The 18,123-nt window shown below is 39.3% G+C and overlaps 1 protein-coding gene across 1 annotated transcript; it reads right to left on the bottom strand.

Annotated features, from left to right (window-relative positions):
* Nucleotides 1-748: 748 nt before the first annotated feature.
* On the bottom strand, nucleotides 749-16,590 carry rcor3 (REST corepressor 3). The gene is made up of 12 exons (XM_056267860.1): nucleotides 16,354-16,590; nucleotides 16,197-16,253; nucleotides 15,250-15,327; nucleotides 15,080-15,132; nucleotides 14,833-14,994; nucleotides 12,494-12,618; nucleotides 12,332-12,410; nucleotides 6,310-6,528; nucleotides 5,219-5,296; nucleotides 4,443-4,500; nucleotides 2,690-2,931; nucleotides 749-1,304 (listed from the first exon to the last, which is right to left on the bottom strand). The coding sequence occupies exons 1-12, from the start codon at nucleotides 16,475-16,477 to the stop codon at nucleotides 975-977; spliced, it is 1,605 nt and encodes a 534-aa protein (XP_056123835.1). The 5' UTR covers nucleotides 16,478-16,590; the 3' UTR covers nucleotides 749-974.
* Between the last annotated feature and the right edge of the window lie 1,533 nt (nucleotides 16,591-18,123).

Below are 18,123 nucleotides of genomic sequence, written 5' to 3' on the forward strand. Positions count from 1 at the left end.
ATGCACTTTGATCATGGATAGATGCACTTTTATCATGGATAGATGCGCTTTTATCATGGATAGACGCACTTTTATCATGGATAGACGCACTTTTATCATGGATAGACGCACTTTTATCATGGATAGATGCACTTTTATCATGGATAGACGCACTTTTATCATGGACAGACGCACTTTTATCATGGACAGACGCACTTTTATCATGGATAGATGCACTTTTATCATGGATAGATGCACTTTTATCATGGATAGATGCGCTTTTATCATGGATAGATGCACTTTTATCATGGACAGATGCACTTTTATCATGGATAGATGCACTTTGATCATGGATAGATGCACTTTGATCATGGATAGATGCACTTTGATCATGGATAGATGCACTTTGATCATGGATAGATGCGCTTTTATCATGGATAGATGCGCTTTTATCATGGATAGACGCACTTTTATCATGGACAGATGCACTTTTATCATGGATAGACGCACTTTTATCATGGATAGATGCACTTTTATCATGGATAGACGCACTTTTATCATGGATAGACGCACTTTTATCATGGATAGACGCACTTTTATCATGGATAGACGCACTTTTATCATGGATAGATGCACTTTGATGGACTTCCAAAAAATATACAGCCGACCACTGCCATTATAAAGCTTGGAAGAGCCAGGACATTACTTAATATAACTCTGATTGTATTCGTCTGAAAGAAGAAAGTCAAAAACACCCAGGGTGAGTAAATCATGGGCTAATTTTCTTCATTTTCGGGTGAACCATCCCTTTAAAGTACAACATGATTACGACATGATTACAAAACCTAAAATCAGAAAGAAAATCAGTTCAAATAAATAGACAGTTACATAACTAATATATACAGTTTAAAACAATCCTCTTTTTCTAGTATTCACAACGAGCACTGCTAGCTAACGGCTAGCTTCCCCTGCGCCGCCACAGGTGTATGAGCAGGTCAGTGTAGCGAGGAGGAGGAGGGCGTCTCCAGCAGAGAGGGCGGCGGCGGCGCCGGGACGGGTGCTGCCGGCCGGGGGTTGAGGCGGGGGGGCAGGGGGGCGGAGGGCCGGATGAGTGGCGGGGGCTGGTGCAGGGCGGGCCGGGGCTGCAGGAAGCGGGCCTGTTGCTGCAGAGGCGGAGGCTGGCGGTGTAACGCCGGGGTGGCGGGGAGAGAGGGGCGCAGGAGAGGCGGAGGCTGGTGGAGCGAGGCCGGCAGAGATGATGAAGAGGAGGATGAGGAGGAGGACGCGGCTACAGGAGACGGGCCCGAGGCCGGGGTCACCTGACCCTGATCGTGAGAGAAGACAAGGTTTATGTAGAGCACAACTACAAAACAACAGTGCAACCAAAAACATCTCATCTTAGTTTTTAAAGGAGTTGTTCAGTCAAACATGAGACATTTGGTAACACTTTACAATATGGTTCATTAGTTAACATGAACTAATAATGAACTGCACTTATTTATTACACGTTGTTAAATGTTAATTTCAACATTTACTAATACTTTATTAAAATATTGTTAACATTAGTTAATGCACTGTGAACGAACATGAACAATGAATGACTGTATTTTTATTAACTCACGTCAACAAAGATGAATAAATACTGTAACAAATGTAGTGCTCATGGTTAGTAAATACATTAATGTTAACTAATGAATCTTATTGTAAAGTGTTACCTGACATTTTTAAGCCCACTGTACATTTGATACACAATTTCTAAGGCTTCTAAATTAGCAATATGATAAAAACTAAACCCTGTCGCACACAATCTTTTGTCATCTGATAGATAGTTTAGCGAGTAAAAGGCCTATTAGCATAAAGCCTCGTGCACACCGGGACGATAATCGCGCGTGCTTATTGGCAGCGTTTCTCGATACGTCTTTGTGTTCAAGCGATTTTCACTGGCGATAAGCGTCCCTGTGTGCACAGGCCTTAATTATAAAACATTACCACCTTCATTTCCGTGCTTCATGTGCAATTTGGTGCAGATGCTGATTTTTATAAGATAAAATTCTGATGCTGTAAATTGTAAAAAATTTTTGCTCAGTTTGGGCGTATTAATAAAATTAAAGCCTTTTTTTCATCCGTATTCTCACTATATCAAACTATATGAGTCATAAATGTTTATATAGTTTGATGAACAGTTCCACAAAAAAAACAAAAAGAAAAGATTAGTCTCACTCTTATTTCACGAGTCAGGCTTCACAGGGTTAATCATTACTAGGGCAAGCAAATCGATTTCTCAATTAATTGTTTTTAAAATCTGGTTTCGATTTTCAAAAGCCACGAATCAATATTTTTAGCGTATTTATTTCCGTAAGCGTTTGTAAACATAATATTTGTTTGACGTCTTATTACTAGTCTTCTCCACTAGACGTCATCCTCTATTCACCTAGTGCTATGTTACAACGGGGACAATGGTTTGTCACTCATCCAGTGCTGAACATGGCAGATGCAGGAGTGGCTTTCAGCGTGAGAGAGGTTATGGACAGGAACCGCCAGTGTCCCGATCGGGCCAGCGCTGCACGGTCACGGAGGTTTAGCATTTGCACGTGTTTTCAAGTGTTGCCATTTTAAGCATTGTAACTGAACTGACAAATTCACACAGATTGATCTCAAAATGCCCGCCTTGGCAAGTATCCCAGTAACTACAGTGAGCCCTAACCCTTACCTCTTCCTCTTCCTCATCTGTGCTCTTCCCGGAGGAGGTGTTGCTGTGTTTCCCATCCTCACCAGAATTGGCTCCATCTCCGTTGGGAGTACGAGTGCCCTGTTCCGCCTCCCATTCCTGAAGCACCTCGTCCAGGTTAAACCGCCGCCGATAGTTCACAAAGAAATTCTTTACCTGTCCCACGGTTTTATTCCCTATGACGTCAGCAATAGCCTGGAAGTCCTTCCCATATTTCCGTACTCCTGGTTGAATGGTGCAAAAAAGGATGTCATGAATGACGTTCTGCATAAGAACAGTTGTAGTGATGCGCGGGTCGACTCGTAACCGCGGGTCGGGGAAAGACATTGTCACTTTATTTGCAGGGCGGGTTGGTGCGGGTCATTAATTTAAAAAAAAATCCATGTATGTTGCGTGCAATTTCCTAACCTGGCCCTAGCCAGATGAATTTCGCTCCGCCTAGCTTCACTCACATCCATCTGGAACCTCTTCCATTGAGAGTGATTTCTGCAACCAACTTTATGGTTTAGCCAATCAGGACGCAGGGCGGGAGTTTCATAGATGTGACGTAGTGGAGAAGCGACCGTGAGACTGTTTTGATTCAGACAACAATGGCGGCTCGCATCGAGGAAGCAAGCGTTAACATTGATGCTGCTATTTCATCCGTGTTGTCCAATCTACCTAATATTGTTTCATTAAAAGAACATCAGAGAACGGCTCTTAAGGCTTTTGTTGGTGGAAACGATGTTATATAGATCAGTGCCTTCTCCCGACCGGATTCTTCAGCGTCACGGGTTGGCTTTGGTGTGAGTGGTTGAAATAGCACGTCGATAAAGATGACAGACAAGTGGCTTATCCAATCATATGCAAGGATTTTTGATAAGGCCCAGCCTTCTGAAACGCCATTTCAATGGATCGGTTCCAGATGGATGAGTGAAGCTAGGCGGAGCGAAATTCATCTGGCTAGGGCTAGGTTAGCAATTTCCAGCCTATATTAAATATTTGGGAATATCTATTTTCATATTTTATTAGGATCTTATAAGGTTACAATACGAATGCCTTAGCAATGTAACTTGCGTGATGTCCCCAAACCTTCGGCGTCACATGACACGTCACGAAAGCGGCGCGCCAAGCAGCTCCCGCCGCCGCCAGCCACGACAACAAGAGCGGAGAATACAAGTGAAGATGGAAGACGAGGTGCGGGAGAAATCTAGGTCGGGAATTTACATAATTAAAAGAAAAAAAAGTTCAGGCTGCTAAATCTGATGTTTGGGAGCGGTTCTCAGACACAGTTGCAGCAGGAGACAGTCTCGGCTACGTGAAGCGCAGCTCGTGTGAAATATACAAACAGGAGAGCCACAAAATGGCACTTCCAGCATGTCAAGACATATTTGTGGGGGTGGTTTAGCCTATTAGATGAATACAAACGCTGCTTTGTAAATGTTGAAAATGTTTATTAGTAGGCCTATCTTATTAATGACCTGATTTATGGTTCATATTCATAATCGTCTGTTGTTGCCAGTTTACAGGGCGATGTTTCCAAGCACTTTCAGGCTGAAATAAAGGCTGTTTTCATTTACATTACAATACCCATGTCTATTTAACGGTCGCGGGTGCGGGGCGGGTCGTAAAAATAGACACAGTGCTGCGGGCAGGCCAAATAATTTCATAAAAGCGGGACCCGCGGGTTGGAAAAAAAGCCGACCCGCGCATCACTGATCTGTTGTGGAACTGAAACGGTTTACGGTTTATATACCTTGTACCGCCAAGAGCTGCTCGTCTGTTGTCCAGCGGGCGTTGATTTTTTGGGTGCACTGGAACAAAGACAACACTGTTGTTAAACCGTTAGGGACACTTCAACAATATTATTGATCTGTCGCTGTTATACGAGAACTGAACTGAGCTGGACGATGACATCAATTTCTGCAGAACTGCTTTATAGAGGATTCAGATTGTTTTATTTAGCGTCACGTCAGCATCCAAGGCTATTTTCATGGCAAAAATTCAATTACAAAAATACAAATATCATATAAATACAATTAAAACCAAACAAACAAAACCACCAAGTCATATTATACAAGATTTTTAAAATTCTTTATAGATGAAATGAACCAATTTAATAATTGATGCTCTTTACAACTGAACCAACACTGAACTGAATGCATAAATTTCCTGTTATCACTGTAAAGCTGCTTTAAAAGTCAAGTCACCTTCATTTATACAGCGCTTTTAACAATATGGACTGTTTCAGAGCAGCTTTACAGTGATAATAGGAGATTACAGTAACAGAGATTGTTTTGGCTTTATGACAGCTTTAGAATAAAGTTATTGTCCAGCTAAAGTCAGTTTTAATTGATTCACTTCCGTTGCAAAGATCATTAGTCAAACAATCTGATCATTAGTAAAAAAATCTGTTTTGTATAAAGCGCTACAGAAAATAAAGTTGACTCATCGCCACTTTAATGATATTAACATGCGAGCAAACCCGGACATGCTTCAGATTGAAGTGCGCATAAGTAAAGGTGTAAGTACCTCAGGCAGTCTGAATTCATCAATGCCGTCCTCCATCTTCTGCTTGAGTCCGCTGTTCAACTGCTTGGCATTCTGGACCTGAAGGAAACCAGCTGAACATGTGAGGAGGAAAGAAGACATCGACAATCTTCTTCAAAGGCTTTGCCTGTCATTTACTAATTCTGTAACACTTTACAATAGGGTTCATTAGTTCATTATATTAGTTAGCATGAACTGCACTTAAAAATACAGTATTTATTAATCTTTGTTAATTTCAAAATTAACTAATACTTTATTAAAGCCTTGTTAACATTAGTTAATGCACTGTGAACTAACATGAACAAACAGCTGTATTTGTATAAACTAACATTATCAAATTATCAAAAATACATTTGTTTCGTGTTAGTTAATACATTAAAGGGTTAGTTCACCCCATAATGAAAACTCTGTCAGTAATTACTCTCCCTCATGTTGTTCAACCCCGTAAGACTTTCGTTCATCTTCAGAACACAAATTAAGATTTTTTTTATTAAATCTGAGAGCTGGATCACTCCTCCATAGGCTTCTAAGGGATCGAAACTTGACAGCCCTGAAAAACATTGTTAAAATAGTAATTGCGCAGCGCTTCTGTGACGTCACACGCATCACACACATGACCAGCGTCGGCCAATAGTGAGCCTGCGTGTGACGTACAACCCAGAAGCGCTGCGCTGTTACACTACGTGAACTCACTCGAGGCCCACAGAGAAGGAAATGAATAGTTGAATAAAGTCGTTATTTTTGTTTGTTTTTTGCGCACAAAAAGTATTCTCGTCGCTTGATAAACTTAAGATTGAGCCGCTGTCGTCACTCGGACTATTTTAACAATGTTTTTCTGGGCCGGCCAGTTTCGATCCCTTAGAAGCCTATGGAGGAGTGATCCAGCTCTCAGATTTAATCAGAAATATCTTAATTTGTGTTCTGAAGATGAACGACAGTCTTACGGGGTTGAACAACATGAGGGAGAGTAATTACTGAGAGTTTTCATTATGGGGTGAACTAACCCTTTAACTAATGTTAACTAATGAGCCTCAGTGTAAAGTGTGAGCACTAACGGTAAGTCCTCAGCGCACCTGCCGTTTGAGGGACACGAGCTCGCTGTCGAGCTGCCGCAGGACTGAGCTGGCGGCGCTGGAGCTGCAGGAGATCGCCACCACGTCCTCCTGCGTGAGGAACATGCCTTTGGGCGGCCGGCACTTGGACCGCTGGCTGTGGTGCCGGTGCTGCAGCGTCTGGTGCTCTCGCCGGCCCAGACCCATTTTGGAGCTCAGTGTCTGAGGCTCTGGTTGACTCTATCGGGGGGGAGAACAGATTACTAGGGGTGTAGCGGTACCCTCATGTCACGATTCGATACATATCACGATACTGTTATTAATATGATATTATTGCAATACACAATGCTAAATGCTTGATGATTAAATGATTAAAATGCTGAATTTGGTATTTCATTGTGTGTGTAAATGAATAGGCTGGACTTGGTGCTGAAACCCAAAGCACAGGACAATAGAGACACCAGAGTAACAATATTCATGATTCTGAAGCTGAAAATACTGAATTATTTTAGGCGAAAATGCTTGCACTCGGTCACTGACTAGATATATTTAAAATAATGTCGGACACTTTTTACTGGTAACATCAGACATCTGGCATTATCAGGCACACAAATATTCCCCATTGCATTAATATACATTATATTCAAAATTATATATAGCAGTTTAATGTAGTACTGACACTAAAACCTGAAAACTTGATTTTGTTTCTCACACAGTCATTTTTATTTTGGGTGAACTATCCACGATACATATTGTTGCATTTTTGTATTGCGATCTATTGTGACACGATATATTGTTACACCTAAACAAATGACTGTATAGAGCGCTGGAAAAGCTGAAGTGTACGGTCATATTCCCTTTTGTTGGTTACATGCAGGGCCTGACCTTAACTTCTGCGCTCCAGCCACTGTGGCTAGTGGTTTAGTAAAGTCCAGGGTGCCCCCAGGATCCTCCAACTTAAATTCAAGGCTTTTTAAGACCTTTTTAATACCATTTCAAATGAAATTCAATGCCAACTTCGTACCCATTCCGACAGAAGTATGAGGGGAAAATGTCAAATCTGTATACATTTTAAACCCTAGAAAATAATTATGTACAAGGAAGCTACTTGACTGATAATTTAAGTAAAATGTTTATTTAATTCATTTAATACATACGCAACAGCATTGTAGCGCGCACGTGTATGTAGGCCAGTGTAATTCTGGCAGCCATTTTTTATTTAGTCTTAAGACGAAAATGTTTATTGGTCTTAATCACATTTGAGTCATCCAGTTTTTTATAGTTGTAGTTGACGAAAAGTCTTTGCATTTTTTGTCCACTTTTAGTCAAACTGCAGTTACTTTACTTTTGGTAGTTATTTTATATGTATTCTTTAGACAGAAAATGTCATAATAATTATTCTCTCTAGGCCAATTCAATTAGGCTTATGAGAAATGATTGACATTGCACGACTTTAGCAGTAGCACTTGTGCAGTTCTACATAATTATCCCCTTTTTTTACCTTTGTAATACCTTAAAAAAAGACAGAAATAATGCTTTAAATAAAACAATGTTCATTAAATTTGCAATGTTAAAAAACATTAAAATCGCCAGTAGGCCACCTAACTGTAGGTAACTCCCTATCTTTATGAGTGATTCTTTGAGTCATTCATTCATTGGATCTCACGATTCGTTCAAAGCCACATATTTCGTTGCAAAACAGAGCAATAAGCCTGACAATGCTGTTTTAAATGTAGTACATCACTTAATGTTACCCTTTTTTTCTTTTCTTTTTTACTGTTGTATAAAATCAATGTCACATTTGAAATCGTGTGGATATTCGGGAAACATTGCATTCTTGCTCGTATGAACACTGGTGGATATATCAGCCTGCATTTTGATCGCAGATTTAGTCGCACAAACAGCGCAAGCGGCTCGTGACAGAACACAGACCGACTGGATGACACTTTAATTCAAGTAGGCTACAACATTTTAAATAAAGATCGCTGAATGCCAACTGTTGCCAACCAGCTTGTCTGTGTTTTCAGATAATCCGCGCTTCAGCAGTGTAGAGAGAAAGCGTGCGCATGGTTGCCAGATACTATTGAAAAGACCGGGTAGAAAATATGTTCTTTTAACAGAAAAGCTCGTATTTGGGGTTTAAATTCTGTCATTTGTGGCCACAGCGGATTAAACTAGGCTAGGTACTATCTTGTTCTGTACCTCACTTGCCTAGTAACCATAGTAACGGGTGCGCACGCGATCGCTTCTTCTGCTATGACGTGGAGCGCGAGGTGCACTCAACCAAACTCAACGTTGCATACATTTTGAATTAGCCAACATTAGTAACAGTTAATTTAGTTACCGTATGAACTTAATCCTAGCAAAGGCAAAAACATAAATAAGACCTTTGTAACGAAATCCAAGACTTGGTATACAAAATTCAAGGCTTTTAAGGCCTTAATTTGAGATGATCAAATTCAAGACTTTTTCAAGGCTTTTAAGACCCGCGGGTACCCTGAAAGTCACTAGCCACTCAGCATTTTCACTGGCCACAATTTTGACATCGATACCATGGGGAAAAACTGTCATTTAGATATTTTTTATATTATCTCATAATTTGGCAGCCGGTATATTAGGCTGCTGTCACTTTAAGAGCTGACGCACGGATTCATTATACTGCTCTATATAGCATATACTAGTCTTTATGTGCACGCACTTTGGGTGTGAGCACAAAATCTGCAGGATTGAGTAAAATGATGCTCAATATGCACAATCCAACGCCGAAATTCAAGCCCTGTAACACCAACAATATTCATCCGGAGCAAATGAAACGAGTGAGTACAGGAACACAGGTTTGTGTCGCTCGCTGTCAGAGAGATATAGAGCGAGAACGTGCAGCTGGTGCTGTATAGTTCAGATATTTCAGAATCACCATCTATCGAAAAATCTGTATTTATGACAACACTAGATGTTGCACTTAGTTTATCATTTCAAATGCCTTTTTAAAAGACTACAATTGAAAAATGTATTTTACATAAAATTCAACCCACCAAAGTGGCTAATAGGAGTGACTCGTCAAGTCCTGGGCCTCGTTTGCGTACGCACAAAAGGAGGAGTATGCCGCTCTCTACGCAATAATTGGTATTTATAAAAAGCAAACTTGATGGGAAAATGTGCGGTCCTTCACGTAAACTCTGGCCCAGGCGTACGCACAAAAACGGGTGAAATGAGAAATGGCGACACCGTCGGCCGATGGAAGAAACACGTGAAAGTGTGTGAAACTGTAGACCGTTGTGTAAAAGAAATGGCAATACTGCCTCTCATAAATAAAGACTTCACAAAGCAAGTATTACAATTAACAGCCTACACGAACACCCGTTTGATCGATCTGCAGTGTAAAACAAACAAAATCAAACGAGGATTACAACAGAAATGCAAATTAACACATTTGCAAAAAGAAAAGTGAAATATGTTCTGCAATAATATTGGCATGTTATGCAGTTCATCCTCATAACACATCTGTAGCTTGTCAGATGCAATCAAATGGATGGTAATAAAATGCCATCACAACACTGGCGATGGAGCGCTATAAGCTTTTTTGCTTGATGTCCGACCATTTGTTTTTTATTTCGGCCACGGTCCGAGGTTGTGAGGCTGCAGCGTTAACGGCGTCTGCAATCTTTTGCCACTCAAGTGCCTTTTTGGCATTAGTAATGCCCACACTGTGCCCTCCAAACAACATGTTACTCCTCTTTTCCACCTCGCCAACGATAACTTCTACTTCACATTGAGTGAAGTTACGTTTCTTGGTTTTCCGTTCTGTGTTTGCCATGATTTCGCAATCGATGAATATTAACTTGTGGGCGTTTCACGGACTATTTATGGGCAACTATGGGCGTGACAAGAAGCCGCAAAAGCTAAGCTACTTTTAGAATTGATTGTGATTTATTAAGGGAAAACTGCGTAGGATGTGCGTGCGCGCGGTTTTATAAATCCGAACATTTCTGTGCTTACGCCAGCGTGGGAATTATACCCTACACTTTGGCCTTCATACCCCGTGAAAAAAAAAAAATCATCGTACGGCCACAGTGGCCTGTGCGCCCTGGCCCTGTCCAAGTTCCATGTATAAAGCGCCAGTGCGGCATAGTGGGCTTGCTTTGAATTACAGCGAGCCACCCAAGTAGTCTCTGAACTTCAATTAGTTCGTGGATTCGCGCAGGTGCAGTGTCATAATCACATCGATGATCTCACGCCTCAAAACAGCAGTGCAAGAAGCATGTAACGTCAGCACCAACAGAAGAACGACACGCACGTAACCATTTGCGTCAGACGCTCCCATTCATAAAAAAACTCCTGTGCTGTCATGACAGCGATTCACAAAACAACGTCCCTCACGGCTTTTAGCTCAAAAGTGTGCAGATTTGGAGAAATATTGATATATTATCAGTTTACATCAGATTTCTATTGACAGGAATAATATTTTATTGAATTTATAGCCAACTGCGTCGATGTAATCATTATGAGCGCTGTATACTGATGTGCTGTGTTTTCAATTCATACCAGCAGCCTGAGGGCGCCGGCGCTCTACTGAACACATTATTAATATTTGAAACACATGAAGAAGAGCGTTCGACAATGCAGGAAATCCCAAATCTCCGACCACAAACAGAGCTAACAGATCGCTGTAACATGCAGATTATGTCGTTTTGAAGACAATAAACATTTTTGCAATGATATTTGACTTACCTGTGTTCTTCGAGCCATGTCAGGCATTTTCATTGTAATAGATTATATGTAAAATGTTATGCTAATCGATAGACTTTATCATCGTTGCATTATACATAAAATATTATATTTTCTGTCTGATTTTTTTTTATCTGAAGCCAAATCAGATCACAGAAGGTTATTTAGAACACTCGACTTGAGTTATAAAGTAAGTTTAGAGCACAAACATGGTTTTAATCTCATAAATTGTCGTTTATTGATGGTGTGCTAAGCTAATAAATAAAGTCATATGACATGATCTTGAAAAACATTTACCTAAATACAGAGTTTTAGACATATCTTCTTCAGATTTTAAGTATAACATGGTCAGACATGTGGCTTTAGCTGCAGTGCATTTCTAGATTGATACAATGCCAACTTCAATTTTATTTTCATGAAGATGTTTCATAAAAAAAAAAATCTCATAACTTTAATTTTTTTAATCTATTTATAACTATTTTTTTCATTATGACAATAATTAATTCTACATTTACATTAAACTACCAGGTGTCAGCTTTCAAATGAGATCATACTTGTGCTTTTATTGGCATTTGTGGTGTTTCTGAATGCTTTTATTGGCATTTATGTTGTTTCTATTGTTGTGTGAGGGACCGGGTGTATACCTTCTGGATGTAATGGCTCTCTCTCTCTCATTAAAAAATGTTTTTTTTTTTTTATTAAAAAAGTCTTATTCCAAATTAGGATGTTATGGTATCAATCTGAATGGGAAAACCATCGAATTGTACTCAATGGCCTTTGTGCCCTGTCATATGGCCTTGGTGCCCCTAAAAAAAAAGAAAAGGTGGAGGCCAAATGGCCTTGCCCCTAAAATTACATAATTCCCACCCTGGCGTACGCACGTCCTATGTTTCATCCGTACGCCACTTCTGACGCAAAGTTTTATTAATGGGACCCCTGGTTACACGGCTTTGAATATATCTAGTTCAACAAAAAAAAAACTCTAGAGGGCGCCGTCTGATGGTCCTTTAAATGCAATCTGCAAGCAATCACATCACTAACGCATGGCACAAGCTGATTGGCCTCTGCAGCCAATGAGATTCAGACATCCTAATAGTCTGGCTCAGTGTTTGCTGTAAGCTAGTCCTGCAGAGTTCGTCTGAACGCCTCCACCTCCCCCTGTCTAGATCTGATTCAGGACTCATGCGTGTCTATTCATGCAGCAACAGATCTTACATCTAGTCCACCGAGACCAAATACATTGCCATATTCAATAACATGTTAAAACTATTTCGAGAGTTGTCATGATTGAAATGTTGTTATTATATAATGACATTACCTCCTTCTTTGCCTCTTTCGTAGGGTCATAATCACTGTCATTGGCCTCAATGGGGTTGCCCTCTTCCATCTCTTCCTCACTAATGCATCAAACACAAAAATAAGTGAGTCCCTGAAACATTAGAAAGACTAAACTAAATACTGAGCTCAAAGAATGAATGACCTTTCATCTTGATTATTCCGGTTCGCCAGCTTTCGCGCTTGCCGGTCCATTAGACTTGTCCGGGACCGTGTTTTTTTCCACGAATAGTAGTACTTCACGAGGCTGGATATAGATTTGTCCGGCAACTGCAATCAAGTATCAAATTCTAGAATTAATGATTAAAAAAAAGCAAATAGCGATGGTTGCCACTTCCTATGAAGTGATATCTCAGGACTTCAATAGGGTGGATCTCATAAAACAGATTTGATCCCAAAATACAACATAAATAATAAAAATAAATTACACTTGCAGTAAGTAATGTATAATAAGTTATACATTTTTACAAATTTAGCACATGACCTCTTGATGCAAAAATAATAAATGTAACATTTTTACAATTTTCACCTATAAAGCAAAAAATAAATAAATGTAATTGCGAGATATTTAAACATAACGGCAGTAATTATTAGTGGTCGACCGATATATCGGCCGATATTTGGCTTTTTTTAAATTTAGGCATCGGCCGATACGTTTTTCTGATTGGCCGATGTGTTGGAAGCGGGACTTTTATTTTGACGGCGCCGCTGACTTTTATTTTGACGGGCGGCGCTGAGAACACAAGCACCTGAGAGAACGCAGCGCCTGATCACACAGCACTCACGCTCACTCACATTCTCCGTCATCATTAGTTTACGATCTCTGTCAGTCATATCTAATACTTTGTTAGACAGAACCGGTGGCTACAGAACTAGTAATCAAAGAAAGTAAATGGTATGCGAAAAAGTAAAGCGTTTGCTTTTATATTATTTGTAACCGAAAAGGCAAACAATCAGGCTTCATTTACCATCAACATTCAGCAAATGCGAATCTACATAATTTAAACAAATCTCTGAATATCTAATAAACATTTAATTTCACAAACCTTGCAGATTTATTCGAATCCAGCTGTGATATCTTGTGAAATGTGCATGTGTAGCCTGCATAAACGTGTTCCTGCGAGTGACGGTCCGTGTGAATGCGGACAGAAGATCAGCTTCACAGGAGACTCGATCGAAAAACTTTAAATCCTTCATTTTAAATATGCTGTGCTATATCCAGTGTCCCACTGTGTCACATTCATGTCGTTTTCTCTGTGTGCTGTATGTAAAATTAGCGTTACCTTGTCAAAAGTCAAAGTAAAAAAAAGTCTTTATTTGAAAAAATATGATTATCAGTGCGCATGAAATTACCAGATTAGTGCCCTTAGTGTTTACTTCCTTTTATTCACATATTCATACATTTTTAAACAATTACTTTATTTGTGAAAAATACTGTAATAGGATTGCAGATTCAAGAAGTTGCCATCTTAAAGTATAGGGCCTAAGCATGTTTATTTGAAAGATTTTTAAATATTTATTAAATGTATCTAATTTATTAAATATTGATTTATATAAATATAAAGTGTGTATATATATATATATATATATATATATATATATCGGCTTTATATCGGCCACCCTGCTCTCTAAGATATCGGCATAGGCCATCAAAAAACCCATATCGGTCGACCACTAGTAATTATTGTACTGCCTTCTAAATAATGCTAATTTAAATTAAAGGGATACTCCACCGGTTTTTCATATTAAACTTATGTTATTCCCTTAACTAAGACGAGTTGATACATACCTCTCTCGTCACTCCGGAGAGGGAGAGGACTTTTCACGAGTGATGATATTACTGCGCCGAGTCCATAGATATATATGCGCCGAGTCGAAGTGCTCCCAAGCACTTGCTATGGTATTCCGCCATACAATATAGTTATCCACTTTACACGCTTAGAAAAGTGCAACGTTTTATTTTGTGTCACCGTCCTTGGTCGAGTTACACTACTCGTGTAACTGTATTTAAATAGGGAAAACGTGGAGGTGTTTGGTCGCTTCTCTTCTGGGCCCGTATTGAATGAACTGGGCTAGTTAAGTGCGATCAAAGTGTCTCGCGCGCCGTGCACGCACTGGGACGAGAGAGGTATGTATCAACTCGTCTTAGTTAAGGGAATAACATAGTTTAATATGAAAATCCGGTGGAGTATCCCTTTAAACGGTAAATGCATTTCAGTAACCTAATAAAATAATATGAAATATCACTCTATTACAATATCAAGAACATAATGAGAATGATTCATGAATTATAATGAGAACATTTGATGTTACAATGAGTTATAAAATATATCAATGCAAAAAGTCCTGCGATCCTAAAAAAGGTTTTGTTTTCTAAATCCAGATAGTAATTTATTATCTCTCTCTTTTTGATTTTGAGATGAAATGTGGTCTAGACGCGTTAATACTGAGGTTAACCCTCTGGGAGTGCTGGCCGTGACTCACCATCTGCTGGATCCTATGGAAGCTCTTCCCATGAAAACTGAATGCCTGTTCAAACAACACCTTGTCCTCCACCGTCCACTCATCAGGGAAGGGGGTGAAGTTTGGGAGATCAGCGAGTGACTTCTCAATGTTGTGTTTGTGCCAGAAGAGCATGCCGAGAGCCTGCGGAGCACAGAAGAGGAGCATCCGTACGTCAGCCGTCCCTGACAACTGAGATATCTCGGACCCCGGTGTTCGCGCAGCTTACCTGCTCAACGTTGTATCCATGCTTTTCTTTCGCGATTGCAATGTACTCGTCCACTGTGGGGGGGGAATGCATTACAGACACAAATTGTATTATACAAAATATAAATATTAAAGTATTTTTCACAATTAAAAAAAATTTATATGACACAAAAGTCAGTTGCAAAAACTTACATTTCGAATCAACTATTGTGTGATATGGGGACCAAACCAACATGCCACCATTGTCTTTATCACTGTATTTTGTGGACCCTACAAAAAAAAAAAAAAAAAAAAAAAAAGTGTATTACATGTCAAAAAATATCATTCTAATATCATTAAATTATTAAAATAAAAAAGTGTTTTACTTCAAATTGAATGTACTATTGAAAACAACACATGCAATGCATTTCATTATTCATTAATAAAATGTTTGCAATCATTATATTTTCAGCATATTGTTGTAGTCATTTGTAAACATTCTGTTAATTAAGAAAAAAAAAACTACAACTAAGTCACTAAATTTGTTCCAAAAAAGTCAATAAACAGCAACTTCTTAAGTGAGAAATTCAATTGGTAATTTATGTCCTGTCAAAACTGTTAATGCGAGTTTAGTTTTACCAGTATTTATTAAAAAGGTAGTAACTGTTGCATGTTACAGCAAGTATGTGAGGGTTAAATTCGCTCCCATTTCCAATTATGCGTCCTATTTGCTAGATTCAGGAATGAAATTTTAATCGGATTCTCAATTCAGTTCTGAACGGCACACAACATAGCTACTTTAACAACTCAGCAACTTTTAAGCGTTAACTTATTTCCTGATTAAATATGTGGTTTATAAATTAACAAATAGCAGCATAAACCCGTGACTCACATTTAATCACATGTCAAAGTTACTGGGTATATTAGCTAATAAGTGGCTAAGCGAGGAAGCTAACATCATTTCACAAAAAGCTTTTCATGAATACAAAATCATTCAATAACATAAAAAAAATATTTAAAAGATTATTATTGACCATTCGATGCTTAAAATACCCAAAAGCGACTTTTTTTACATTCATTATATAACAATTATTAAAGGTGTACCGAGGCTACCACAGTCCGTCAGGTTCTTAAAGGCGGAACGCGGAGTTTATTCCTACCTGGATCAAATTCAGGAATATTGGCTTGATAATCTGATCCCACACGCATGCCCACATCTGAAAACAAGAACCATTGTGTGAGGTTTCGAATTTATCAAACTGCTTGTAATATATCAATATGCATAAACAACCTCCGCAGGGGTGTTTGAGGCTATACCGTGCTCGTCGTCACTGCCGCTCTCGTCGGAAAAATGTCCGTTCGAGGCGTTAGACGGGCTTTTCGTCCCGTTCGAGCGACCCTTCCCCAGATACTCCGAGCCTTTGTCCATCATCCCCGGCATAGTCGCGACGCGTGTGATTATTTAGAGCAGAAATGAAATATGTCAACAGTCCAGCATTTAATCTCGCTCTCTCTGTGTCCTGCGCGTCTCTGCGCAGCTGCGCCGCTGTGCGCTCCTGTATCCCTCCGCTCGATCGCTCGCGTGTTCCCTCAGCTCCACTGCATATCGCTACACCGCTAACAGCTCTTCTGGGTTTTCATCAAATGTTCAAAGTAAATGTACAGGTTTGCGTGATTTTAGTTCTTTGTTCATCGATAAATTAAGTGTCCGGGTCTATTTTTCCACGCGGAAGGAAGAGTTACGCATGTAAACAAAGGCGAAACGCGGCTCGTGTGTGCGCCACTGTTGCATCAGTTATTTTTTTATTGTAAGCATGTTTTCATTTTTCCTTTCAAATGTGTCCTAATATTTGTCTTTTTGCATTTCATTTATTTATGCACTGCGTAGGAAACGTTTATATCTCGTAATGAATATAAGCTGTTTTTATTTGGAACGTAAGTGAATGGCAATTCATGATGTTGGTTATTAATAAACGCTTCTGTTTTAAAGTGTAAATCCATGTCTTATTGATTTGCAGTTATAGTGACATAGGCATGTACTCAACCGTTTGTAATTACAGATTTAGATTTAGTCCTATACCTTTCATTTCAACCAGAAGGTGATGTATAATGAGATGAGTATTATGTCACAGCCCTTACGAAAACTAACCATGGTTTTACTACAAAAAATGGTTATTATAGTTAAACCATGATAAACACAAATTAACCATGCTTTTGCTACACTAAACATGGTATTATAGTAAAACTGTGGTTATACAAATGGGAATCAATGCCAAAAAACATATTTACTACACTTTTACCATATAGCCTAATAAAACCATGGTTAATATTCGTAATGATTTACTGCCTAGATTAGTGGCATAAGGTAGATAACTATTTTAATGTAGTCCACTGTGAATTCATTTCAAACTGAGATGTTTTTAAAGTTTATGTATAAAAGCAAATGGAAGGTGTTTTACTGTTAGGCCTATCAAAGGTGTTAAAAGATGTTTTTAAAAAAAAGATGAAAAACAAGCAAAATATTGCTACTACCTGACATAACTCAAAATATCAGCAAGGTCCATGATTTTTTTTTAACCAAAACAGAAAACAAGCCAATCGGCGAGATCCATTTGCAGAGCCAATGATAAGCGGTCTCAGACTGGAAACCGTGTTTTACAGCGTTGCACACTATAGCCAATCACACACGACTCTGTTGAGCTCGTGAATGAAATGGCCAATCAGAGGTGTCAGATTAGCAATCGCTGAAACGCCAGAGTTGTGTTCAGTGCGCGAACTGAACTCTGCACTCTCGCGACACTCTCATCGTAAACGTTAACAGATTTGGTGATTGTGGTCTTGAGAGCGTCGAAACTAATATAAATTTTTAGCAGCATTAAACAATGTATCCAATCACAAACATTTCTGATGATTTCTTGGCCAATCAGGCGTGTTTAAGTGAGACTCCCCTCAACAGTGCTGAGATCTGCACACTCAATTCCTCTCGTATTACTTTAACTTGTAACAAAAAAGTGTAGACATTATGTTGGCTAAATAAGATATGCATTGCTTTGGAATATTCTTGATCACTTCATCAGCTGCTTCATA

Source organism: Rhinichthys klamathensis, unplaced genomic scaffold (assembly GCF_029890125.1).
Source record: "Rhinichthys klamathensis goyatoka isolate OS25496 unplaced genomic scaffold, OSU_Roscu_1.1 h1tg000264l_1, whole genome shotgun sequence".
Taxonomy (NCBI): Eukaryota; Metazoa; Chordata; class Actinopteri; order Cypriniformes; family Leuciscidae; genus Rhinichthys; species Rhinichthys klamathensis.